Consider the following 26,027-nt stretch of genomic DNA (forward strand, 5'->3'; position numbering starts at 1 on the left):
GAGAAAGCCTTCTGCAAATGTCGAATCACATCTTTTCCTGTTTCTGCATTATGTGCTGTTGCTACCAAAGCATGAGAATAAGTATCAATAGAAACATGAACATATTTCTGTCGGCCAAATTCATTTACATGAGTAACATCGGTTTGCCAAATCTGTAAAGCCTGCATACCTCTGGGATTAGTACCAAAATACACTGGAGTGTGAGTTCCTTGACAATCAGGGCAGGCAGCTATAATGGAGCGAGCTTCAGTATGGGACAATCCAAACTGCTGTCGTAAAGCTCGAAAACCTTGATGAAAAAATTGATGTGATAATACAGCTTGTTGCTTCAGGTTAGGAACAGTACTCAGAGCCATAGCAGAAACAAGAGCATCCGCTCTGGCATTACCTTCTGTATAAAATCCTGGTAAAGTGGTATGACTCCGGATGTGCATGATAAAATAAGGTTCTGTCCGTAGTTGAATACCTTTCCAGAGTTCTAAAAGCACATCAAATAATAATTGATTGTCTGACATGGTCAAAACCACTTTGTCTAGGCGAGAAACTAAGTTAGCTACATAAGCTGAGTCAGTTACAATATTTACAGGAGTAGAAAAAATAGAAAAAGCAACAGCCATTGCACGCAGCTCTACTACTTGTGGGGAACCATTTTGATATACTACTTTGTTGTTCCAGTTGTTGTTCTCATACCATACTACTGCTGCTTTACCTGTTTTTCCCGAGCCATCTGTAAAGACAGTGGGGCCTTTCACAGGTTCTGGCTGGTTTAGATTTTTCTGACCAAATGGTATTTCTCGAGCAAATTTCAGTAGTGGGTGTGACGGTAGATGATACGATATCTGTCCTTGAAAACCCGCCATGGCCGCTTGCAGCTCGTAATTGTTCGCCAGACACCATTCAAAATACCAATTTTGAACAGGTAAAACAATCGTAGCTGGATCACGTCCTGTTAGTTCTAAACATCATTTTCTGGCTTTTATGATTACATCAGCAATAAGTTCAAACAATCCAGGAGCAGTTTTTCGTGGCCGGAATGATAAAAACATCCATTCTAAAATATGTAATGGGTCATCCCACTCAGAATTCCACTGCACCAAAGCACCAAACGGCACAGTTTTGTCAATTAGTACAAAGAATTGTACCAATTGAGACAGATCTATTCGAGAAACAAATTTCTTGTATATGCATTGTTCCACCATATGAATTACATTTAACGCTTCCTTATTTAATATTCTGGGTTCTGTTGGATCAGTGGAATTTTTTAATAATTCTAATAAAGGTTGCAACTGCGAATTGGTCAGTCCAAGATAGGGCCTGATCCAGTTCAAGGATCCCATCAGTTTCTGTACATCATTGAGTGTCTTAACCTCAAGGTTGAGTTTCACAGGTTGGGGCACAACCTGCTTGCTTGTAACTGTCATTCCCAAATATTTCCAGGGTTCTATTTTTTGTACCTTTTCAGGGGCAATAACTAATCCATATTGTTGCAACGAATTCCTGGCCAAATTCTCCATGTCATTCAACTGCTCCTTGTTGTCTGATGCTAACAGAATGTCATCCATGTAATGATAACAATAACTAGTAGGGAATTTTTCCCTTAAAGGTGACAAAGCTTGTGCTACAAACCATTGACAAATTGTTGGCGAATTTTTCATGCCCTGCGGCAGAACTCTCCATTGATATCTTTTCGCCGGTTCTGCATGATTGATAGAAGGCACAGAAAATGCAAATTTTTCTTTGTCTTGGGAAGCTAATGGTATCGTAAAAAAACAGTCCTTGAGGTCCATGACAATGATTTCCCAATCTTGAGGGATCATGGCAGGTGAAGGCATGCCTGGTTGCAGAGCCCCCATCGTGGCCATGACAGCATTGACTTGCCGCAGGTCATGCAAAAATCGCCATTTTCCTGATTTCTTTTTTATCACAAACACTGGAGTATTCCATGGGCTCTGAGAGGGTTCAATGTGTCCAGCAGCTAGTTGTTCTGCCACCAATTCTTGCAGGGCCTTTAATTTTTCAATTGGTAGGGGCCACTGATCCACCCACACAGGGTTATTTGTTAACCAAGTTAAAACAAGCGTGGGTTGTCTAACACCCTGCAACACAGTGGCCCCCGTTAAAAATCCGTGGTAATTCTCACCCCCCATTGCGACAAGCAATCCCTCCCCCATAAATTGAGGGGAGCCGCCGTCACATATGGTTTAATGACTGCTTGTTGGCCCTCAGGATTGGTAATCAGAACTGCTGTGGCTGCTGTCCTTGCTCGTGTGGATCCTCCCAGCCCCACTACCCCTATACCCGCATCCTCTGTTGGCCAGGTGGATGGCCACAGATAATCAGCAATAACAGTCACATCGGCTCCGGTGTCCAGGAGCCCCGCAAGCCTTACTGTGGTCGGCAATCGTCCGTGATTCGACAGCGTGCACGTCATATGTGGTCGGGATGATGAAACAGTCTGAGACCAGCAGACTTGAGGGGGTCCCGTAGAGCTGAAGCCTCCATCGCATCGCAGGCGCTGTTCTGCTTTTGAAACACAACTTGAAAAAGGAATAAGCTGAGCAATGCGAGTACCTTTTGGGATTGTTAGTGGTGGGTAGGGGGTTGAAACCAGCGCACAAATTTGACCTGTAAAATCAGCATCAATAACTCCTACATGCACAATTAGCCCATTTAACGTGCTACTTGATCTTCCCAGTAGCAATGCACTCAGTCCTCGTCCTATAGGACCCTTTGCATCAAGAGGGACCTTAACGATGTCCTTTGTGACTATAGTTATTGTGTCGGTGGTGGATACATCCAACCCTGTTGAGCCAGCTGTTGCAGCTGATTATTGTTCGCAGAGGGGAGGTGGCCGGCTGCTGGGAGGGGATTTGTTGTCTTCGCGCGCCCTCTCGCGCTCTTCTTGTGGTTTCCCTGTAGTGGCTGCCCATTAATATGAAATTTGGAACGACATTGTTTTGCAAAATGTCCCGGTTTTCCACATTTGTTGCAATTAGTCCCCGGTGGGATGTTCACCGGTTGTTTACCTGGTGATGTTCTGTTCAGACAAGCTGCCTTGATGTGCCCTTCTCTGCCACACCCAAAGCATTTCCCTGAATGTCTCATATTCATGACAGTAGCTAGGGCGGCCACTTGCGCTGCCGTCTGGGCAGCCACCTTATGTTCCACTGTCCCAACTTTAGAACATGCGGCCACCATGTCGGGAATAGAAGGATCTCCTGGTAAAGCCTGTATTATCTTTTGACAGTCCTCATTAGCATTATCTTTTGCTAGCTGTTTGCACATCATTTGTCTTAACACCTCATCTTCTACCTGTTTTTCCAGTGCGGTAGATATTTTCTCTACAAACTGTAAAAAGGGTTCTCTAGGGCCTTGGTGGATAGCAATGTATTTTTGCTTCGGAGCTGCTAGTTCCATGGTTCGCTTTAATGCCATAATTCCTATATGCTGTGCCTGTTCGAGAACAATCGGAGGCCATGTAGCCTGCAGTTGAGGGTTACTAAACGGCCCTTCACCAAGCAAAGCATCCTCTCCAAGGCCAAGCCTTGGGTCACCCTGTGGCAGTCGCAAATTATTCTGCGCTGCTGCGCGTGCCATCTGCCTCCAAGTAGATTGAAACACTTGTAACTGCACGGGCTGAAACAGCACCTGTGCGAGATGTGTAATGTCATATGGACACAGCAGATCCGTGCTGATTATTCGAATAAGTTGCATCACCTCAGGAGAATTGATTCCAAATTTTTGTGCTTTATTCTGCAAATCCTGCACCACTTTCCAGCCAATTGGATTGTGCTCATCGTGCTGGTTTGTGCCTGCAGCAGCTTTGAAAACAGGAAATGTACCAGGAGCCTCTGCTGTTATGTTTACAGGCTTTGGACATGCTGGTATTGGAGAGCACGGGCTGAGGCGTTCAACTAGATCCCAGTTGCCAGCTTCGGCAGCATATTTCCTAACTCCCTCCCAAAATTGATCAGGGGATCTTGGGACTACAGTTATTGTGGAGGGAGGGAGAGTCCATGGGTGGGCTTTTTTCACTATGGTTTTATCTGTAAGATGCAGAGCTTGCATAGCGGCAGTTAAAGCTTCTTCTCCCTCACTTTCATTTTTGTTCTCACTTTCCGGCTCTGTGTTATTCGCCGGATTCGCCGTATGTTCCTCCTCGGGGGGGGCCGATGGGGTCACCTCTTCTGCTGCTGCACCGCTAGGTGCCGCTGCTGCACCACTGGGTGGGGAGGGCCCCTCATCGCCCTGTAAAATATTTAATGGCGGAGGACGGGGAGGTGGAGGAGGAAGAGGAGGATGAGGGCATGATCTGCTTTTGCCCGTGAGGGGTTTCCTGCCTGCTACCGCTGATGCTGCGGCATCGGCTTCATTTGTTCCTTGGCTACAATCTTTCCCCTTCCTAACACTTTCTGGTTTTTCATCTTTCTTTTGCTCATCATTCGCCTCACATTCTGCTTTCCATTCCTTCAGGGTCTCGCTTAATAGACGCCATATAATCGCCAACTCACATGCCTCTTTCTGTCCTTTAGAGATCTCATCCAATATTTTCCATCCTACTGCTTGCCATGCACTCACACTGAATGCAGTAACTGTTGTGGCTTCAAAGCCTTGCATCTTACTCCATATCAAAATCTTTTTCAGGTTTTGTTCGGTGGTTTTAACCCCTTTTCTTTTTAATAGGGCTTTCCAGGTAGACAAAATTGTCTCCTCTTCTTTTGTTAATTGCTGCCCCATTCTAACAGTTTAGTCCCCAGTGGCTCACCTTTTTAGGTGTCGAAGTTCAGGTCCGGACCAAGCAGACTCCCTCTGCTCTCAGCTTCACCAGGCTCCGTCTCTGCAGCTCTCCCCGCCGCCGCTATATTTCTGTCTAGTACCAAAATACGTTCTTTAAATGATCACTTCACCCGATCACGTCGGGGTCACCATTTGTCGCAGTAGAGACGGACACGACAAACATCAGATTGTGCCAAAATGGCTATTTTATTGTTCTAACAAGCTTTTTTATAACCTTCTTCAGGGTATGTGTTCATATATGATTGGTTTAGTTAGTAACTAACAATTCATGATTGGGTAACAGTTTTTCTGCGGATTCGTCAAGACGGTTCTTCTTATCATTTTCTTGCTCGGGACTTTCCAGACTCTCAAGGATACACCATGAGCTGCTCAAGGTCACACTGCTCATGCACTGTCAGGCATTCAGCAGATTTGCTGCATTCCCCGACACCCTTCCAACCAGGAGATTGGGTATATGTAAAATCATGGACTTCAGAACCACTAGCTGAGAAGTGGAAAGGACCATATCAAGTAATTTTAACAACATATACAGCAGTAAAGGTCTGGGGAAAAGGACCTTGGCTTCACTATTCAAGAATAAAGAAAGCACCAACAGGGAATTGGAAGTCTAAAGAAACCGGTCCTTTGAAATTGAAAAATCTATAAATAAGTTCCATGCTATGTACTTGGGAGAACAATTGTGTAAAGCTTATAATATTGGGGTTGTTATTAGGGATATTGTCTGTGCAGTAATCCTTTTGTGTGTTATAGGTTTTAAATATTTTCTTTTAAGTTGTTCTAAACATAAGATAAATAACAGTAGATGTAAAATTACAAAGGCAGAATCACGAATTGACATGATAAAAGAATCTGTAGTATAAGATAAACAAAATGAAGCAATTATTGTTTGAATTACTAATCCTGATATTAGTCATCCCTGTGATTTTGATAAAAGATAATCTAGTTTTACAATTGATTCAAGGTTTTGCGAAGGTACAAAATTTAACCTCAATAACAGCCTGCCTTCCGATTCCAAAGTCAGCTGAAAATCCAATTCCATGGGGAATATTGACATTGAATCTAACCAAAACTTGGGAAAAGATGTGGGACAATGAGAATCAGTTTAGCAGATTAAATTGGATGGATTTAAAAGGCAATTATTCTTTAAACTTTGAAAGAAGGAATTATAGCATTTTGAATTGTAACATTACCGAACCATCCACCTCATGGGCAAAAGAATTAATTTATCGTCCTTCAGGAGAAACTTGTACAAACACCCCTTGGGGCTGCCAAATGCCAAAACCATGGAGACAAGTGCAGAGAGGAACTTGGGATCATATTCAAAATATAGAATGGTGTTTGGAATTTACTGGAGTTACAGGGCCCTTATTAGATCCACCCAGAGCCAGAACTATCTATGGGAATTTAGACTGGACTAGACAAACAGAGAAAATCACACATCCTAAATGGAACTGTACGAAAGTCTATATCTGTAATTCCTCTGACCCAGAAGTTCAAAGACTTTATCCAGTAGCTAAAGCTCTAAGATGGGGATGTGCTTGTAGAAATTATAGTAATGTTTTAAATGACACTTGGTCCCTTCTTAATAATGGAAGGAAAATTTGGCCTGGAATTGATTGTATTAAAGGACAGGTGGAAAGTTTAGGACTAACTGTCTGGGTGAGTAGTGATCGTACGTGGTCCACTCACCTTCCCATGAAGGACAAGAGTAAACAATGGACTTTAGGCTTACTAACTTTATGCCCTCTCTGGAAGAAATCCCCCTTACGGCCTCGATGGTGGAATCGGGTAAAACGAGAAGATGATTCCTGGCAATCACCAAGTACTGGAACCAAAATAGGATGGGTATTGGAATCTATATTCTTACCACAGTTAACAACTCTTCAAAATAAAATTACTCTCCACAATCTTTCACTCCAAGTAGAAACATTAGCTAATGCTACTCAAACTGGGCTAAATGAACTCAATGCACAAGTACAGGCTACTAGTAAAATGGCATTGCAAAATCGGTTAGCTTTAGACTTGCTACTACTAAAAGAACATGGAGTATGTGGGTACATTGGATTTTCAAATGATTTGTGTTGTATCCACATACCAAATGTGACAGATGATTTAAACCATCAGATAGACAGAATAAGACATGTAGCTCAAAGTAGTAGGGAATTGAGATCAAACATAGATAGTTTTTGGCTAAACAAAATATTTCAAAACTTTGGATTTTCTCTGACTGGATGGTTGGCTGAGCTTTTGCAAAATGTAATTGTGATTGTTATCATCATTGTTATAATCTGTGTTGCTTTTAGCTGTCTTAAACGAGCTGTAACACAATGTATGTTCAAGTGAGACTACGAGACTACTAAAAGAATTAGTAACCTCAAACAGAAAGGGGGGAATTGATAGCATATTTCCATACATTCTGTATGGTATGTCTAAATATTTTGATGGTTTTAATATTTTGTCCCAGCCGTGGAAACTGGTTTGCTGCTAGGTGACTGTAAAAGTGAGATTTGGTAAATAATTATTAGAAACCTTATACTAACACTATGATTGAAACAATAGGCAAAAGTATAGCCAAGCAATTAACTAGTAGAGGTAGTTCCTCATAAGTTTTGCAGTTCTTGGCTCTTATGACTAGATGTTCCTGTACACTAGATGAGAACAATGTTGAAACTGACCACATGTGATTGAAGCTGCATTAAGCTTCAAGATCAAACAACAAGGACAAGAATAAAGACTTCAAGGACAGCCAGCAAGAACTTCAAATGGGTCGGTGGTCGCAAAAGCAGCCCTTCGACTCAAATGGATCCTTCATTGCGCATGATCGGATGTAGGCAGTACTATGATAATCAGTTATAATCATTTTTATGTATTTGTATACTAATCTGATTAATATGCAATTAGTTATTCTATATAACCTGTTTGTGCTAAAGCTGTGGTATGCACGCTAGGTGGAACTATCCCCCGTGCATCCAGCGCTGCAATAAAGAATGCCTGCTTTCTAAAACTCCAAAACGAGTCTTAGAGAGTTTCTTTGCCCGGCTTTTCGGTATCAGAACTCACCCTGGCCACAGGCACTCCAGCAGCTCCAGGTGAGGGGGGGGAGCGACAGGCACGACGGCTTTGTTTCCACCTCCAACCGCCAGCCTCCCCCGGGCCCCCCCACCAAGGACCACCGGCCCCAAGCGACCGTGCCCCTCAGAGCCAAACGCCCAGTGCCCCCCGGCCCGCATTGCAACGCACCAAAGCCCATGGTAGCCGCCAGCTCCAGATCAGGTCCCACCAGCATCTCAGCGCCTGCAAAGAGAGAAAGACAACCACGGAACTAGGCTAGGCTCGAACCACCCCACTGCCCACGCCCTCTGCCACTGGCTCCATACTGCGGCTGCCCCGGAACCACAAAAGGAAGCGGCCGGATATGGCAAGAGGCGCCCAGGGACGCCTATCCGCCACCTCTGCCCCCCCAGCCGGACCCAGGGTCCGCAGGGTTTTTCATCTCCCGCCTTCGCGCGTCAGTTGCCAGAAGCTGGCTGTGGCCTTGTGCTGTTCTCCCGTCGCTGCTCGGAAGGCCTTGACAAAGTCTGGAGAAGATACAGGGAGAATTTACTGCTTTGTCATGTAAACCCTGCAGGATTTGGGGCTTAACTTCAGGTTCTCCACTTGGAAAGTAGGGGGCATTTCCAGGTGCACCTCTCATATATGAAGCTTTCTAGAATGGGCACTGGACTGATCCAGGAGCAGTCAGGGCAGTAAATGTGATTTACAAACCAGACCCATTCCCCGAAATCCGGGTTTCACCCAGCCCTGAGACTTCCTACAAAGGTTTGGGAATGCCTATGCTGTCCAGAGCAGATAAAACATTTAGCAGAGGCCAGAGCCTGATAAGTTAACAGCGTGTGCTACAGTCACATTGATGTGTCAGCCCAAATTTTGGAAAAGCAACAGCCACACCACATCAGTGCAGTGCAAAGGCTTCCGCACCTTGGCTCCAAATGGAGGCTCTGTGCATGCCTTTGAAGGGGAATTCTCACTATTTTTTGTTTACATCACTACAAACAAAATCTGTGTATGTTTTAATAACTCTGATGCATATGGTCTTGCCACAATATCACATCAGGCTCGCAGTATATATTTGATGCAGCTGTCACAGGAACACCCCCCCCCCCCCCAAGAGCTACAGTGACTGCTTAGCAGAGAAATAGGCAAGGAACCACCCAGGGTCACACAACGCTGACAGGAACCGCTTCCTGCTGCTCTCCTCGAGCCTGTCATGTGCCTTTGCAGGCCTGCGACAATAGACTGCGCTTGGCCCTCGGGTGGCCCACAGTGATAGCACGGCGACCTGCCAGGCCACAGGGCCCGTAGGTGAGGCAGCGCGGCCCCGACGCGGTAGTCAGTCTGCCCAGCTTCAGCAGCTTCCCTCTAGCCACGCTTAATCCCCAGCCTCCCACTGGAGCCCCTCTTCGACGCAGGCCGACCAAGTACCGCCTGGAGACAATCCCTCCCCGGCGCTCCAGGCTGCCGTGACACCCACAACCCCGCTGCGCTCTCTGCCACCCCGCCCTTCCCCCCTTTTCGCCAACAGTAAGCGGCCATAGGCGCAGCGGGATTGCGTCACGCGCGCAAGGACTGACGGGATTTGGCGGGGTGCAGAACGGTGGGTAGCGAGTTCGCGCCCTCTGGTCGTGCGCAGGGCCTTCCCCAACCCCACCCCTTACCATGTCCGTCGCCATGAGCCCCGCGGCGCCCACCGCGCACGAGGTGCTGGAGATCGCGGGCTGCATCATCGACCGGCAGATCCAGGATGATCGCTGTTACCCGGACCTCTCCGAGCTGCTGGCGGTGCCGGTGCCTGGTAAGGAGCATTCGGTGGCCCTCTGCCTCGGGCTCTCGTCGCTTCAGCCGCCCCGGTGCGCTCGCCGCACCGCGCCCCCCTGCAGGGTGGCCTTGGTTGGCACTTTGAGTGACTTTTATTTGTCTATAGCTGTATGTCACATGTAGTTATGATGTATGGTATAACTCCTCAAACATTTCTTTTGTCCTCCTTGAAACATCAGGACAGCATTTTGTCGTGGTTTAACCCCAGCCAGCAACTAAGCACCACACAGCCGCTCACTCACTTCCCCCCTACCCAGTGGGATGGGGGAGAGAATCAGGAACGAAAAAAAAGTAAAACTCGTGGGTTGAGATAAGAACAGTTTAATAGGACAGAAAGGAAGAAGCTAATAATGATAATGGTAACATTAATAAAATGACAATAGTAATAATAAAAGGATTGGAATATACAAGTGATGCACAATGCAATTGCTCACCACCCGCTGACCAACACCCAGTTAGTCCCCGAGCGGCGATCCCCCCACTCCCCCTAGTTTATATACTAGGCATGATGTCACATGGTATGGAATATTCCTTTGGCTGGTTTGGGTCAGCTGCCCTGGCTGTGTCCCCTCACAACTTCTTGTGCCCCTCCAGCCTTCTTGCTGGCTGGGCATGAGAAGCTGAAAAATCCTTGACTTGAGACTAAACACTACTTAGCAACAACTGAAAACATCAGTGTGTTATCAACATTCTTCTCATACTAAATCCAAAACATAGCACTATACCAGCTACTAGGAAGACAATTAACTCTATCCCAGCCAAAACCAGGACACATTTCCTACTTCATTGGTGCCAACTGTCTGGTGAAGTGGGCTGTGAAGAGGCACTCTAGAGCTGTAGGTGACCTAATCAATGTATATTCAGCAGGTGTCAGGATACAAGTAAAGAGTATCTGTTTTCTGTTATGATATGATGTAATGTGCATGGCCAAAGCGTAGCTGCCCTAGCAGCATCATGGATACACATCACATAAAATAATGGGGGTACATGGGTATTTTAACTTGATACTGGGAGTACAGATCAGCTTTTCTAGGTGAAGGTATATGCTCCTGGCTTGTTCATGTGGCATATTTAATGTCGGGCCATACAATGAAAAAAGGGCTGGGGAGTGTCATGGAAAAAAGGGTGTAAAGAGTAGGCTGGGGGCCAGATGAGTTATTGTAAGAGTTTGTTTGCAAATCTGTTTGCTCATGTCTGATTTGAGATTTAGATTTATTGTTTATGGTCCTGCTCCTACAGAAGCCTTTGTTCACACATATCTTGTGAGTAGTGGTATTTATATGCTTAAAGTCTTTGCAGTATCAAGACGTTTTTCTGCATAGTCTGAAGGCCTGTGTTATTAATCTAAATTAAAATGAGAAATGCGCATTAGTCTAATTTAGATTTCACAGATTAGGAAACAATCAGGTAAAGATAGAGAAAGAGAATATAAACATTTTTTGTAAATTACTAATCCTTTATAGGAAGTCTAATCTTTTTTGTTGTTCTTAATTGCAGGTAGCCCTACTGTTTCTGGTATGTCAGATATGGATTATCCTTTGCAAGGACCAGGTTTGCCATCAATACCTAATCTTCCAGAGATCAGCTCAGTCCGCAGAGTCCCACTTCCCCCAGAGCTAGTGAAACAGTTTCGACATATCCTGATGAAAAATAATGTGTTAGGTTATGTAAGTAATAATATTAGAAATGAACTTTTTTCTTTCATAATCTTTTTTTCGCTGATCTTTCTGTCAGACTACCAGAAATTAACTTTGATATTGTTCACATTCCCTTCATAAGGCTCCAAGTGGTAACAAGGTCTATTTGTGTACAGTTGCTGGTGGAATTAGTTTCTGTATGAAGAACTTTGAACGTTTATGGTACATAGTTTGTATACTACTATATATAAAGTAATATTATTTTTTAAAGTGCTCCAAAGGGGATTTTGCCTTTGCTAGCCAAAATTCATTTAGTCCTTACATCAGCAGTGCTTCAGATATGCAGTGCAATTGTATGATGGGAGTATTTTCAGAAATCAGCAGAGCTTGGCTAACCATCGACAGTGACATTTTTATGTGGAACTATGAAGACGGGTATGTAGAGAACACATTCCCAGTTATGTTTTATTGGTATTATATCAAAATTAGGCGATTCCAGTAGTGGGAGATTGTTTACTGGTAGCACAGAGGTGTGCTATTCAGTTTAACTTATCTTGATTCCTTTCAGGTTTTACTGAAACTTTAGAATAAGTGTTTAAGGATTTTTAAGTGTCCTGGTTTTGGCTGGGATAGAGTTAATCGTCTTCCTAGTAGCTGGTATAGTGCTATGTTTTGGGTTCACTATGAGAAGAATGTTGATAGCACTGATGTTTTCAGTTGTTGCTAAGTAGTGTTTAGACTAAGTCAAGGATTTTTCAGCTTCTCATGCCCAGCCAGCAAGAAGGCTGGAAGGGCACAAGAAGTTGTGAGGGGACACAGCCAGGACAGCTGACCCAAAGTGGCCAAATGGGTATTCCATACCATGTGACATCATGTCTAGTGTATAAACTTGGGGGAGTGGGGTTGGGGGATCGCCGCTCGGGGACTAACTGGGTGTTGGTCAGCGGGTGGTGAGCAATTGCATTGTGCATCACTTGTATATTCCAATCCTTTTATTATTACTATTGTTATTTTATTAGTGTTATCATTATCATTATTAGTTCCTTCTTTTCTGTTCTATTAAACTGTTCTTATCTCAACCCACGAGTTTTACTTCTTTTCCCGATTCTCTCCCCCATCCCACTGGGTGGGGAGGGAGGGAGTGAGCGGCTGCGTGGTGCTTAGTTTCTGGCTGGGGTTAAACCACGACAAAGAGTTAGTAATACTGCTGCCAAATCATCTAGAGATGGAAGAAAGGAAAATGCATTTGCTTAGTTATACATATCTAATATCCTAAAGTTATTGCTGTATTTATGCTAGGGCTTTAATTATGCCAAAAAAGTAAAAAAAAAAATATACTAATTGCCTAACTTTTCTAAGTAAATTTAGTAAGTACACTGATGCATATACAGTGGTCAGTCATTCCCACAATGGTAATTAATATGGTCTTAGTACTTTGAAGTATTGTGATTGAAGCTCTCCTGCCTAACTTATTTTAAGGATGCATAAACCTGAAAATAATTTCGTTATCTTTTCAAATGACAGTGATATGTTTATAATTTGCAGGTTTGTTTCCTTATTTGTCTATATAGTAATAATTCTTTTAGTAGGAATTGCTCTATATATATTCTTGCATTTCTTAAGATTAAAGTTAAGATTGTGCCTCACATAGCTCCGCTCCATACGTTTACATTGTGTTACAGTGCATTAAATACATTCACCAAATAATACAACACTTCATGGTGTTAATCATAAGGTACTGGGGAGGAGGTTGGGTTTTTTTGATTTAGATATATTGTACTTTTTTCCCATGAAAAATAAGTCTCTCCATCTTGATGTTAATCAGCATTGCAGATGCTGCATTGTGTAATTCAGAGTAGACTGTATGAATTGACAGAATCCAAAAATATAAAATGCTGCAGTTGGGTTTCAGGTTTGAAACTCCACTATAGGGACTCCAAGCAGCTCAAATGATTGTATAGTTTTGCTGTGAAACTTCTCTGTCATTCCATTCTGCTGGACCTGCTTTCACCCAAAGCAAAATGTGTAGATGGCTTCCCAATGGTACAATAAGTATTTATAATTTTTAAATATACGGAATCTGATTTTGTTTACTTTGTTATTATGTGATACTGTGTGACATGTTTTATGTAGGTTTTTTTTGTTTGTTGACAGGGGAGATCTGGCTTATTTTGATGGCCTTAGTGAAACTATTCTTGCAGTGGGTCTTGTAAAGCCAAAGGGAGGTAAGGAATATATGATTAGTGACTAGAATTAGGCACTTACTGAACCTTCTATATATATTTTTTTGTATATGCATATGTAAAAATCTTTTATGTACATATATATATATGCAAGATACATGGGGTTTTTTTTGTTTTTAGCAACATGAAATTAATTATAACCCAAAAATAACGTATAGTTTAACAGTCATTTACACTGATGATCTTGCGTTTTTTTGCCACATCATACTCTAAAGTTTGTACTGTTTATAAATTTACACATTCAGGTGATAACTTCCATGAGATCCTGATTTCTAGCCCTCCTAGTTTTTTTGATAGCTACTGCTTACATAACATTGAAATCAAAGTTGAATCAGAAGTAGGGCTGAATTTAAAAGAAGCACATTTATAAGAAAAATGTCATTTTAAAGATCCTGTGTTTCATGAACTGGAAGCTGAACTGCTGACTGATACTGCTTTCTAATTCTAGAGTTTCACAGATCATTAGGTCTTAAATATAACTTTCCCCTCTAATCCTTCTGATGTGTCTGTCCAAAGAATACAGTGGATATCTCATTGTGAGTTTGAGAGGTTGGCTGCAAACTAAAATCTAATTTTCTCCCCCTCTTTAGGTATATTCCAGCCTCATGTACGACACTTACTTGTTCTGGCTACCCCCGTTGATATTGTGATTTTAGGTCTCAGTTGTGCTAATATACAAGCAAGTAATTCTCTCTCCTCCCCCCACCTCTTTAAGTAAATTAAAGAAGCTAATAGGGTAGCATTCACAGTTGTGCATTAACAAGTATGTAAGTATACAATGGCTATTTTATTAGTAGCCATTTGAAAAAAGAAAAACAAGACCATGTGGTAAGCCCCTTGGTAATTTTTAAATCATGTTACAGACAGGGTCAAATAATTTTTATGGGGTGTGCACCTGCTGGATCCTGGACTCCCATAGGAGCATTGAGTTGTATTATTCACATGTTTAACATAAAAAACCCAACATTTAAAACAGATACTCCTGTTAATTAAACAGCATGTTAGAGAGGGAGAGGAGAGATGGGCATGGATCTTGGAACTGCTGAATGCAGTTTGTTAACCTTGTTGGCATTTGTGTTCCAACCACAGAAATTGAGAACCTGATACCATTTTTTTTAATGCCATATATATTAATAGAGAAAATACACAATTGTTTTGAGAAAGTGAGAGGATTACAATCTTTTGCTCTCTTTTGATACTCTCTTGATGTGAAATAGAAATGTAGAAATCTGTGGTTTAGACTTGTTGGGATTTAGAGGAGATGACAATGTATGGAAATGAAAAAACATTAAATTTCCTTGGAAACTTATACAGAGAATTTTCTTTAATTTTTTTAAAAACAGAAGATTTGTTACTCTGCAGTTCACTTTGGAGAATAGCTATTCCAGAATGTGTTTACTAATTATGAAATTTGCTGTAATTTTTCCTGTTTTCTGAAATGCTTCTAATCACAGACCTGTAATATTTATTAAAAACCTAAAAACCGAAGAGGATTTATTTATTTATTTAAGGTACTGGATCGCTCAATGACAATATGTCTGGCGGGATGCAGCTGCTACCAGACCCTCTATTCGCTCCCTACTGACAATACTTACATTCTGGCAATAACATCCACTGATAATGGGTGTATTTTTTTGGCTGGAAAAGATGGCTGCTTATATGAAGTAGCTTACCAGGTGATTATAGGTTTTACACACAGGCATTTTTCATTGTTTCATGGTTGTGGGGTCTAGGCACTAAGAGCTCTAAAACATGTCAGATTTGCCATCTTTTCTTCCATAATTATGTTGCATGGCTTATTTGCACAACTGCTCTGATGTCTTAGCATAGATGCATTTTCTTTGAAGAAGTAGTAATTATATGAGGAACAGCAATACAGCTTTGGTCAACTTCAAAAATAAAATTAAAATCATGATATCTTGCACCCTTTTTTTCATGTAAAATTTTCCTTTTAATGATCATCTACTGCTTTCAACTGAATAATATACTTCACTGAAATCAATGGTGTGTAGTTAGATTTTTACTTGTTTTCATACTTGTCCTGTTAACGACTTTTAAATATAACTGCTAGTTTGTTTTTTGTTTTGGTTTGTTTTTTCTTTCAACACTGTATCTGGTTTAAATTGTAGGCTGAGGCAGGCTGGTTTAGCCAGTGCTGTAGAAAAATTAATCATTCGAAGAGCACGCTGTCTTTCCTTATTCCTTCATTGCTACAGTTCATGTTCTCAGAGGATGGTAAGTACTGATGTTAAAGACTTACCCAATAATTTAATGTAACCTTTTAAATAATACTACCAAGAAGTTAGACTGAATAGTTTCCTCATTCCGTGCATATAGTTATTGTCAATGAAACTTGCAGTGGTTGGTGATTATGAAAATCAGGTTACTTGTTTGTGTGTCTAGGTCAGGATATAGATACCAAAGCCTGAAAAGTTTGACATTTATGACTAAAGTTAGTGTTCTGTAGTACAAAATTAATATGTGCTTAGTGAGATCACTGGAAACAGTAGAATCTTTAAGTAAATAATTTTACCCTGTTTCACTGTTTAGTGAAAAATTAATTTGAAATTATTATGCAATTTCTTGCTTTTTTTTTTGTTTGTTTGCTAATAATTGTGTGAAATTGTTTGCTGTTTTAAATCCCTTCCGGTAGGAGTCCTGTGTGGGACTCCTGCAGTTTTTGTTAACTTGCAATTAATTATTTTATAGATATTCTGTCTTAAACTTGTTTTCACCAAGTCCAATGTTGATTTGTTGCTTCTTCCTTTTGTTCCCCCTCCTCAGATCCTGTAGTTCAAATCGCCATTGACAACTCTCGAAATATCTTATATACCCGCTCAGAAAAAGGAGTGCTGCAAGTATGTGACTTATTCTAATGACTGTTGGCTATGTTACTAATGTGTATATAATTTTTTAAGTTTTTCTCAGTACCTGGGAATTCTCTGTAGGTGTGTCAGGATATTATTCTGGTTTATCTTTCCCTAACACAGTATGTGTTGAAGACCTAAAATACTTTCTTCTGAGGAAAGAGTAGCCTTTTGATCTTCTCAATTATATGGAAACATGGGGATGGAATAAAAATAGAGTTTGAGTTGCTGCTTGATAGGTGAGGCTGTATGAATTAATTCAACTGTAAATCGCTGTGTTATTGTATTGCAGGTTTACGATTTGGGACAAGATGGTAAAGGAATGACCAGGGTTACTTCTCTTTCACAAAATGCTATAGTTTCTGCTGCTGGGAGCATTGCCAGGTATATTTATAACGTAAGAGGATTCCTGTAAGACCAATAGTTTCACAGTATATTTTTGAAGAATGTTGTTTGCTTATTTCTTTTGATTGAGAGTGTATGGGGTTTGTTTGTTTGTTTGTTTTAGAACAATAGATCGTTCTGTATTTAAGCCTATTGTTCAAATAGCAGTGATTGAAAATTCTGAATCCATATACTGTCAACTACTAGCAATCACACATGCAGGTAAGAAAGCAATGCTAATTGCCCCCCTTTTAAACTGATAAACAGCATCTGCACAATTTAACAAAATTATGACCTTTTTTCCCTTTTGTTCAGGTGTCCGACTGTATTTTAGTACTTCACAAGTTAAGCATCCAACAGCTCATCCCTCTATGTTAACCTTGGTTCATGTCCGTTTGCCACCTGGATTTTCAGCTTCTTCTAGTGTGGAGAAGCCCTCAAAGGTTCACAGAGCTATTTATAGCAAAGGTAAGCAGTGGAATACAGCTCAATGAGTTGTTTTCCTGTTTTGGGTTTTTTCGTGGGTTTTTTTTGTGACAGTCACTATTGCACTATTTTACATTGGCAAGTTTGAAGCAATGGGAATAACTGAGAACTAAACATGGCTTCTGTGTGTTAATGGGAGAGTTCTTGGAAGTGGAAGGTTGTCATATTTTTCAGTATTTAGTTCTTTTGCAAGGTACAGTGTTTGAGCAGAGAACTCTGTTCATGTGTTGATCAACCTTTTTTTCTTGCAATTGCTAATCTCCCCATAAAATAGATTTAATGTGATGCAAATTTGCCTATATGTCTCTAGCCACGTGTGATTACTTCTGGAAAGCAGGGGATAGAATAGGCTTCTTGCCTATTCAGTGCCTCTCATCTTTGCTGAGTTTACCAAGTGTTCCGACTTGTTTATTTTTAAACTCATTTAGCTACTGATACCACGTAAGCTACCAAACAGCTGCCAGATCATTACAGCTTTATGTCACTTACGATTGTAGGCTGAATTTTTAAGTGCTGTAGAAATGTGGGGAGAAACATCTCTATGTTGCTAACCCTTTTAGTTGTACATACTGATTTTTATCCTTGAAGTCATTTCCGGATGTTTTTTTTCACCCAGGACCTGTTTAAACATCTCATTTTTGAGGCATGTTCTACCTATTTTAGGCTCATTTTTGTTTGTACCTTTCAGAGTAGATGGCAAGATGGTGTTAAAAGTGACCTCCTGAAGAACCCCATGACATACAAACTCAGGAGATATTATTTACTGTTCAAATTGTATGATGAGGACTTAAAGATTGATTTTTACTAAATAAGGAATTAATGAATTTGCATCTAATGCATGGTTATTGCTTCTAATACAAACTTAATAACGCTGTTCTTGCTAGGGGTCCTGCTGATGGCAGCTTCAGAAAATGAGGATAATGACATCCTGTGGTGTATCAATCATGATTCTTTCCCTTTTCAAAAGCCAATGATGGAAACACAGGTACTAAAGTAAACTACAGAATTTTGATGGATTATAGATATTTTATTTTTTTCTTTCTTTCTGATAACGGATACTTGAATAATACTATCTGAAAGAAATGGGTAGTTCACAGAAAACTTCCATGAGGAGTTTGGAAACACAAAGCTACTAATCAATATACTTCAAAGAAAAAAAACCCAAATTTTTTTAGTAGGCATTTTTGTCAGTGAATGGGAACTGATCTCTTAGTAGGAATTCCCAGTTCAGCCATATTTTCTAGCTTCATGCAAGATATGTATCAAAAGCAATTGCCTTGACTTCTAAGATTTGACTTCTAATTAACATATTTGAAAATATTGTTGTCTATAGCATGCTGCATATTGTGCACAAGCACATGAAGACATGGTCCCCAGTCCATAGTGTGCTGACTGTTGTTTATTTTTAAACTCTCCTGGTTGTGTAGGGATGGGGTCAGGAAGGCCAAGGCGCAGCTGGAGCTGAACTTGGCAAGGGACGCAAAGAATAATAAGAAGGGCTTCTATAGGTATGTCAGCCAGAAAAGGAAGGTCAAAGAAAGTGTACCACCCCAATGAACATGACTGGCAAACTGGTAACAACGGATGAGGAGAAGGCTGAGGTACTCAAAAACTTTTTTTACCTCAGTCTTCACTGGCAATCTCTCTTCCCACACCTCTCGAGTGGATGGACCTCAAGGCAGGGACTGGGGGAGCAAAGTCCCTCCCACTGTAAGAGAAGATCAGGTTTGTGACCACCTGAGGAACCTGAACATACATAAGCCTATGGGACCTGACGAGATGCATCCCAGAGTCCTGAGGGAAATGGCTGATGTAGTTGCCAAGCCACTCTCCATGATATTTGAAAAGTCATGGCAGTCAGGTGAAGTCCCCGGTGACTGGAAAAAGGGAAACATTGCACCCATTTTTAAAAAGGGTAGAAAGGAGGACCCTGGGACCTACCAACCTGTCAGCCTCACCTCTGTGCCTGGGAAGATCATGGAACAGATCCTCCTAGAAGCTATGCTAAGGCACATGGAGGACAGGGAGGGGATTTGAGACAGCCAGCATGGCTTCACCAAGGGCAAGTCTTGCCTGGTGTATTGGCTTTGTGTGGCAAGGTTTTGGTAGCGGGGGGGGGGGTTACAGGGGTGGCTTCTGTAAGAAGCTGCTGGAAGCTTCCCCTGTGTTCGAGAGAGCCCATACCAGCCGGCTCTAAGACGGACCCGCCGCCGGCCAAGGCCAAGCCAATCAGCGATAGTGGTAATGCCTCTGTGATAACATTTTTAAGAAGGGAAAAAAAAAGTTAGGACAGATGGAAACGGCAGCCAGAGAGAGGAGTGAGAACATGTAAGAGAAACAACTCTGCAGACACCAAGGTCAGTGAAGAAGGAGGGGGAGGAGGTGCTCCAGGCGCCGGAGCAGAGATTCCCCTGCAGCCTGTGGGGAAGACCATGGTGAGGCAGGCTGTCCCCCTGCAGCCCAGGGAGGTCCACGGTGGAGCAGATATCCACCTGCAGCCCATGGAGGACCCCACGCCGGAGCAGGTGGGTTCCTGAAGGAGGCTGTGACCCTGTGGGAACCCCGCGCTGGAGCAGGCTCCTGGCAGGACCTGCGGATCTGTGGAGAGAGGAGCCCACGGAGCAGGTTTTCTGGCAGGACTTGTGACCCCATGGGGGGCCCACGCTGGAGCAGTGTGCTCCTGAAGGACTGCACGCCATGGAAAGGACCCATGCTGGAGCAGTTTGTGAAGAACTGCAGCCCGTGGGAAGGACCCACGTTGGAGAAGTTCATGGAGGACTGTCTCCTGTGGGTGGGACCCCACGCTGGAGCAGGGGAAGAGTGTGATGAGTCCTCCCCCTGAGGAGGATGAAGCGGCAGAAAATAACACGTGATGAACTGACCGTAAACCCCATCCCCATCCCCCTGTGCTGCTGGGGGGTTGGTAGAGAATCCGGGAGTGAAGTTGTGCCTGGGAAGAAGGGAGGGGTGGAGGGAAGGTGTTCTGAGATTTGGTTTTATTTCTCATTACCCTACTCTGGTTGATTGTAATAAATTGAGTTAATTTTCCCCAAACTGAGTCTGTTTTGCCTGTGACAGTAATTGGTGAGTGATCTCTCCTGTCCTTATCTTGACCCACAAGCTCTTTGTTATATTTTCTCTCCCCTGTCCAGCTGAGGAGGGGGAGTGATAGAATGGCTTTGGTGGGCACCTGGCGTTCAGCCAGGGTTAACCCATCACACCTGGCCAACCTAGTGGCCTACAATGGAGTGACTGCATCAGTGGACAAGGGAAGAGCTATGGATGTCATCTATCTGGACCTCTGTAAGGCTTTTGACACAGTCCCCCACAACATCCTTCTCTCTAAATTGGAGAGAGATGGATTTGATGGATGGACTGTTTGCTGGATAAGGAATTGGCTGGATGGTCGCATCCAGAGGGTAGCAGTCAATGGCTCAGTGTCTGGATGGAGATCAGTGATGAGTGGTGTCCCTCAGGGGTCTGTATTGGGGCCAGCACTGTTCAATATCTTCATCAACAACAGAGACAGTGGGATCAAGTGCACCCTCAGCAAGTTTGCAGATGACACTAAGCTGAGTGGGATTGACACGCCTGAGGGACAAGGGATGCCATCCAGAGGGACCTGGACAAGCTCAAGAAGTGGGCCCATGTGAACCTCATGAGGTTCAACAAGGCCAAGTGCAAGGTCCTGCACCTGGGTTGGAGCAACCTCCAGTACCATTACAGGCTGGGGGATGAATGAATTGAGAACAGCCCTGTGGAGAAGGACTTGGAGGTACTGGTGGATGAAAAGCTGGACATGAGCTGGTAATGTGCGCTCGCAGCCCAGAAAGCCAACCGTATCCTGTGCTGCATAAAAAGAAGCATGGCCAGCAGGTTGAGGGAAGGTGATTCTTCCCCTCTACTCTGCTTTGGTGAGACCTTACCTGGAGTACTGTGTTCAGCTCTGGGGTCCCAGAAGACAAGACAGACATGGACCTGTTGGAGCGGGTCCAGAGGAGGGCCACAAAAATGATCAGAGGGATGGAACACCTCTCCTATGAGGAAAGGCTGAGAGAGTTGGGGTTGTTCAGTCTGGAGAAGAGAAGGCTCCAGGGAGACCTTATTGTGGCCTTTCTATACTTAAAGGGGGCTTATAAGAAAGATGGGGACAGGGTTTTTAGTAGGGCCTGTAGTGATAGGACAAGGGTTAATGGTTTTGAACTAAAAGAGGGTAGGTTCAGACTAGATAGAAGGAAGAAATTTACAATGAGTGTGGTGAAACACTGGAACAGGTTGCCCAGAGAGATTGTAGATGCCCCATCCCTGGAAGCATTCAAGGTCGGGTTGGATGGGGCTTTGAGCAACCTGATCTAGTTGAAGATGTCCCTGCTCATTGCAGGGGGGTTGGACTAGATGACCTTTAAAGGTCCCTTCCAACCCAAACCATTCTATGATTCTATGTTAGTGGTGTTCATTGACGAGGATAACATTTGGCAAAGGTGGTTGTTTAAAATATAGGTGCTAGAGACTTTGGGTTTCTTTATTTAAACAGATATGCTATGTCTTCCATTAAATTTCAGACATGATTAATCTCTTCATCTCTTCATTATTTCACCCTTTTTTTTTTCCTGATTTTCCCAATTGTTACATAAGTGGGTTTGTAGGAGGGGCTTGGAGGGGGTTAGTTGCCTTATGCGTCAGTTCAGGGATAACATTCCATGCATTCCAGCACTGAAGGAAGTCTGGAGTCTTCTGCTGAAGTAGAAGAATGACATGTCAAAAATAGTATTATTGGAGGAGCAATGGTAGAGTTGGAGTGAATGGAGAGACTGTATAAGTTAAAAGTTTCAAAGTAAGGTTTTGATTTATCTGCTGTTTTAATAACTTACAAAGGAGATTTATTACTCCATCTCCCTTCCCTGCAAAAACTTACACATAAATATCCCAAGTGCTGACCTCTCTTTTTTTCCAAGGCATTTGACAGTAACAGACAGCTAGATTTCCCAAACAAAACTGCAACCTGTTCTTAGAATCATAGAATCATAGAATCTTCTTCGTTAGCATACATAGTTTTCTGGAATGTCTTCACTACCATACATCTTTTCTTGAGTTATATTTAAAGTACTGCTGCCAACCATGAAAGTCTTGTAAACCCTTATGATTCAGTTGCAGCATTTTTTATTTCTTTAATAATAAATAAATAAAACTAATGATACCTTTGGTACTTACTTCTCACATGGTTAACAGATTGTTGCTGTTTATATTGAAGCAGCACTAAAAGATCCCACTTTGCAAGTTGTTTTACATTTAAATACAAAACACTGTCCCTGTCCCCCAAAAGAAGCAATATATTCCCTGTGTCCCAAAAGAAGCAGTATATATAGCTGTAAATTTGGTGATAATCTTCTGTTAGACAATACAAGAACTTGCTTATTTTCTTTGGGTTTTCTTGTGTCAAGAGTAGTTTCTATTCTGTGTAATTTTAAATTGTAAATAGTAAAATATCCCCATGGATGTACAAAATCCATGTCTGTTGCCAAACTTTGGATAATATCTGTTTAGATGACTACCTGTATTGATGGACGTTCCTGGGCTCTTTCTGCTATCAATGAATTTAAAGTTCAGAAGATTGTAACACCGCTAAATAAAGACATTATTCCAATAACTGATTCCCCTATTGTCGTGCAGCAACACATGTTGCCACCTAAGAAGTTTGTTCTGCTTTCAACCCAGGTGAGTATTACTTTTCTTAATACAGGAAATCAGAAGAATAAGTATAAAGTTGGAAGACTGATCTAAACCTTTAAATATTTATTCATTTTTAATATGTTTTTAGGATTATATTCCGAACATAAAAAGGAATAAGGGAGAAGATTGCTGAAACCATCTGTACCTATTTTAAATTTACTCAAAGCTATTGGGCCAGCTTCTCTTGTATAGTCTATTAATCGTTTTTCTTGGCCTCAGGAGACCCTTGCAGATACGGATCATCTGAGAAGTTCTTTTAGCCTTGGTTATACTCATGATTATGTGAAGTTGAAACACACGGGCTGCCCAGAAAATATAGTTTGAGTAAATATTGTTGGCAATTGAAAATTGAACAAATAATTTCTTCTTTGTCATAGAAGTCGTCCCAAAAGGGTTTTTTGAAAGGGTTTTAAAAAACAAAACAAAACCCACAAAAAGAAAAAAGAAATTAACTTTCCTATTTCTCTTTTCTGATAACATTTGGCAATGTTTTAGGGTACTTACTATCTTAACCAATAGGCAATTTTAAAAAATGTTTAATCATTAATGTCTTGCAACTTCTAGACTCAACCTGCATTTGTTTAATGGCAGCTGTTTTGTTAAAGGCACTAATCAGACCCTCTGCAGTAGTTAGTGTGGATGCAGGCAAGATGATTGAATGGAGTCTTACTGTGCCCTTGATCCTGAATTCTTCAAGCATTTTTTTCCAGGCAGTTTTGAGGATTTGCAAGATACATATAGCAAGTATATAAAGAAAAAGAAAGGCTTTATGTTTGTATTGTATGCTTCATGTTAGGCTAATTAACTCAATTTCTGGAGAGTTTATAGCCATTGCAGTATTTTTCCTGCTTTTCCTAGACTTGCTAGAGAATTTTCTGCATGTGAATGGGAACTAGGCTTTAGGCACCATTCAAATTACACTTTGATCCAATAGTGCAATGAAGGAAAATTCAGAATGCTAAAGATAAGCATTTTGGGGAGGGAGTGTTGGTATGGCCAGTGTAAAGACAGCTTTATTCAAACTTTGTATTATTTTGGGTTACTTTTAGGGGAGCTTTATGTTTCATAAACTCAGACCTGTTGATCAGCTGCGGCATCTTCTTGTTAGCAATATAGGTGGAGATGGAGAAGAGATTGAAAGATTTTTTTTAAGTTGCATCAGGTAAGAACTTTTGACCTGTTATGAAAAATGCAAGATTTATAATATTTATGTAAATCTAATAGCTTTTTGTAGCATGTGTCCCTTTTTTTTTGTTGTTGTTGCTGCAAGCTTCTAGTTAACATTTCATTTATCGATTTAAGTATTAGCTTTTCCTCCTGTGTTGTCTACATAAAACAGGATTGTATAATGAGAAATAATTTCTCATTTTATGATATCTGTGTGAGCTGACACAGGCAGGACGCAGGAACAACCACAAAACCACGGATGAAATGCAAAGAGTAAATTTATTTTCATTACCTCGTGAACCGGGGGATCCCCGAAGCAGCACCCGGGCAGAGGCACACAAGCGGGGACGCAGGCACTGCAGAGCTTGGTCCTTGCTAGAGGATCACCAAACCTGCTGTTTTCGCCTGTTTTTCAGGGATTCGCACAGGTGTAGTTTACCACTGTGCTTTGATCTTTCCAACAGCAGGGCAGGAATCTCAAGCATGTCCAATAGGGTGCCTCTGAGCCTATCACAGGCCTATGTTATCTGAACACAGATGTTCTACTTGTCAAACACACAAGGATAGACAATTAGAATGATATATGTATTTTTCTACACCCCAGCTGCAAGTCACCTGAGTGTTTACAATCCTCCTTGCCATTCTTCTGTTATTTTCCCACAACATCTAAAAATGGAAGTGTAATTCCTTTTCCCTGAAATTCTTATATTTCTTGTACGCAGAAGTATAATGCAGTTCTTAGTTTAGGAAAGGAGTTAATCTAAGACCAGGGGAGGAAGAGTTTCTAAAAAAGTTAAATTCCTACCACTATAAGAGGTTTTTACATTTTGAAGGCCAGTACAAATGTGTAAACTGATCTATTTGTTTTGTTTAAGGTAAATAACAGAGAAGCAGGAAGGAAGCTATTGTGGATTACAATTTTAATTTGACTAGTGCTGATTAGTATCTGTAGTGAATGTTCACTGTAATCTGTTCTCTTGTGCTTTGATAGGACACACTAAGTGATATTTTAACATGCCATTAGAATATGCAAGCCATTTGTGATGGGTTGACCCTGGCTGGACGCCAGGTGTCCACCAAAGCCATTCTATCACTCCCCCTCCTCAGCTGGACAGGGGAGAGAAAATATAACAAAGAGCTTGTGGGTCGAGATAAGGACAGGAGAGATCACTCACCAATTACTGTCACGGGCAAAACAGACTCAGTTTGGGAAAAATTAGCTCGATTTATTACAATCAACCAGAGTAGGGTAATGAGAAATAAAACCAAATCTCAGAACACCTTCCCTCCACCCCTCCCTTCTTCCCAGGCACAACTTCACTCCCGGATTCTCTACCAACCCCCCAGCAGCACAGGGGGACGGGGATGGGGTTTACGGTCAGTTCATCACACGTTATTTTCTGCCGCTTCATCCTCCTCAGGGGGAGGACTCATCACACTCTTCCCCTGCTCTAGTGTGGGGTCCCACCCACGGGAGACAGTCCTCCACGAACTTCTCCAACGTGGGTCCTTCCCACGGGCTGCAGTTCTTCACAAACTGCTCCAGCATGGGTCCTTTCCATGGCGTGCAGTCCTTCAGGAGCACACTGCTCCAGCATGGGTCCCCCATGGGGTCACAAGTCCTGCCAGAAAACCTGCTCCGTGGGCTCCTCTCTCCACAGATCCGCAGGTCCTGCCAGGAGCCTGCTCCAGCGCGGGGTTCCCACGGGGTCACAGCCTCCTTCGGGAACCCACCTGCTCCGGCGTGGGGTCCTCCATGGGCTGCAGGTGGATATCTGCTCCACCGTGGACCTCCATGGACTGCAGGGGGACAGCCTGCCTCACCATGGTCTTCACCATGG

The 26,027-nt window shown here is 42.3% G+C and overlaps 1 protein-coding gene across 1 annotated transcript in view; it reads left to right on the forward strand.

Annotated features, from left to right (window-relative positions):
- Positions 1-9,422: 9,422 nt before the first annotated feature.
- The window catches only part of LOC128136227 (nuclear pore complex protein Nup155-like), a 43,264-nt gene continuing 26,659 nt past the window's right edge, over positions 9,423-26,027 (forward strand). The window contains 16 exon segments of the mRNA XM_052775455.1: positions 9,423-9,649; positions 11,170-11,334; positions 11,648-11,744; positions 13,464-13,534; positions 14,143-14,235; positions 15,064-15,118; positions 15,120-15,228; positions 15,682-15,787; positions 16,337-16,410; positions 16,712-16,803; positions 16,928-17,025; positions 17,119-17,271; positions 18,174-18,274; positions 22,834-23,004; positions 24,069-24,161; positions 24,164-24,181. Coding sequence (XP_052631415.1) covers positions 9,514-9,649; positions 11,170-11,334; positions 11,648-11,744; positions 13,464-13,534; positions 14,143-14,235; positions 15,064-15,118; positions 15,120-15,228; positions 15,682-15,787; positions 16,337-16,410; positions 16,712-16,803; positions 16,928-17,025; positions 17,119-17,271; positions 18,174-18,274; positions 22,834-23,004; positions 24,069-24,161; positions 24,164-24,181 — 1,632 coding nt within the window. The 5' untranslated portion in view covers positions 9,423-9,513.

This window comes from Harpia harpyja, chromosome W (genome assembly GCF_026419915.1).
Source record: "Harpia harpyja isolate bHarHar1 chromosome W, bHarHar1 primary haplotype, whole genome shotgun sequence".
Taxonomy (NCBI): Eukaryota; Metazoa; Chordata; class Aves; order Accipitriformes; family Accipitridae; genus Harpia; species Harpia harpyja.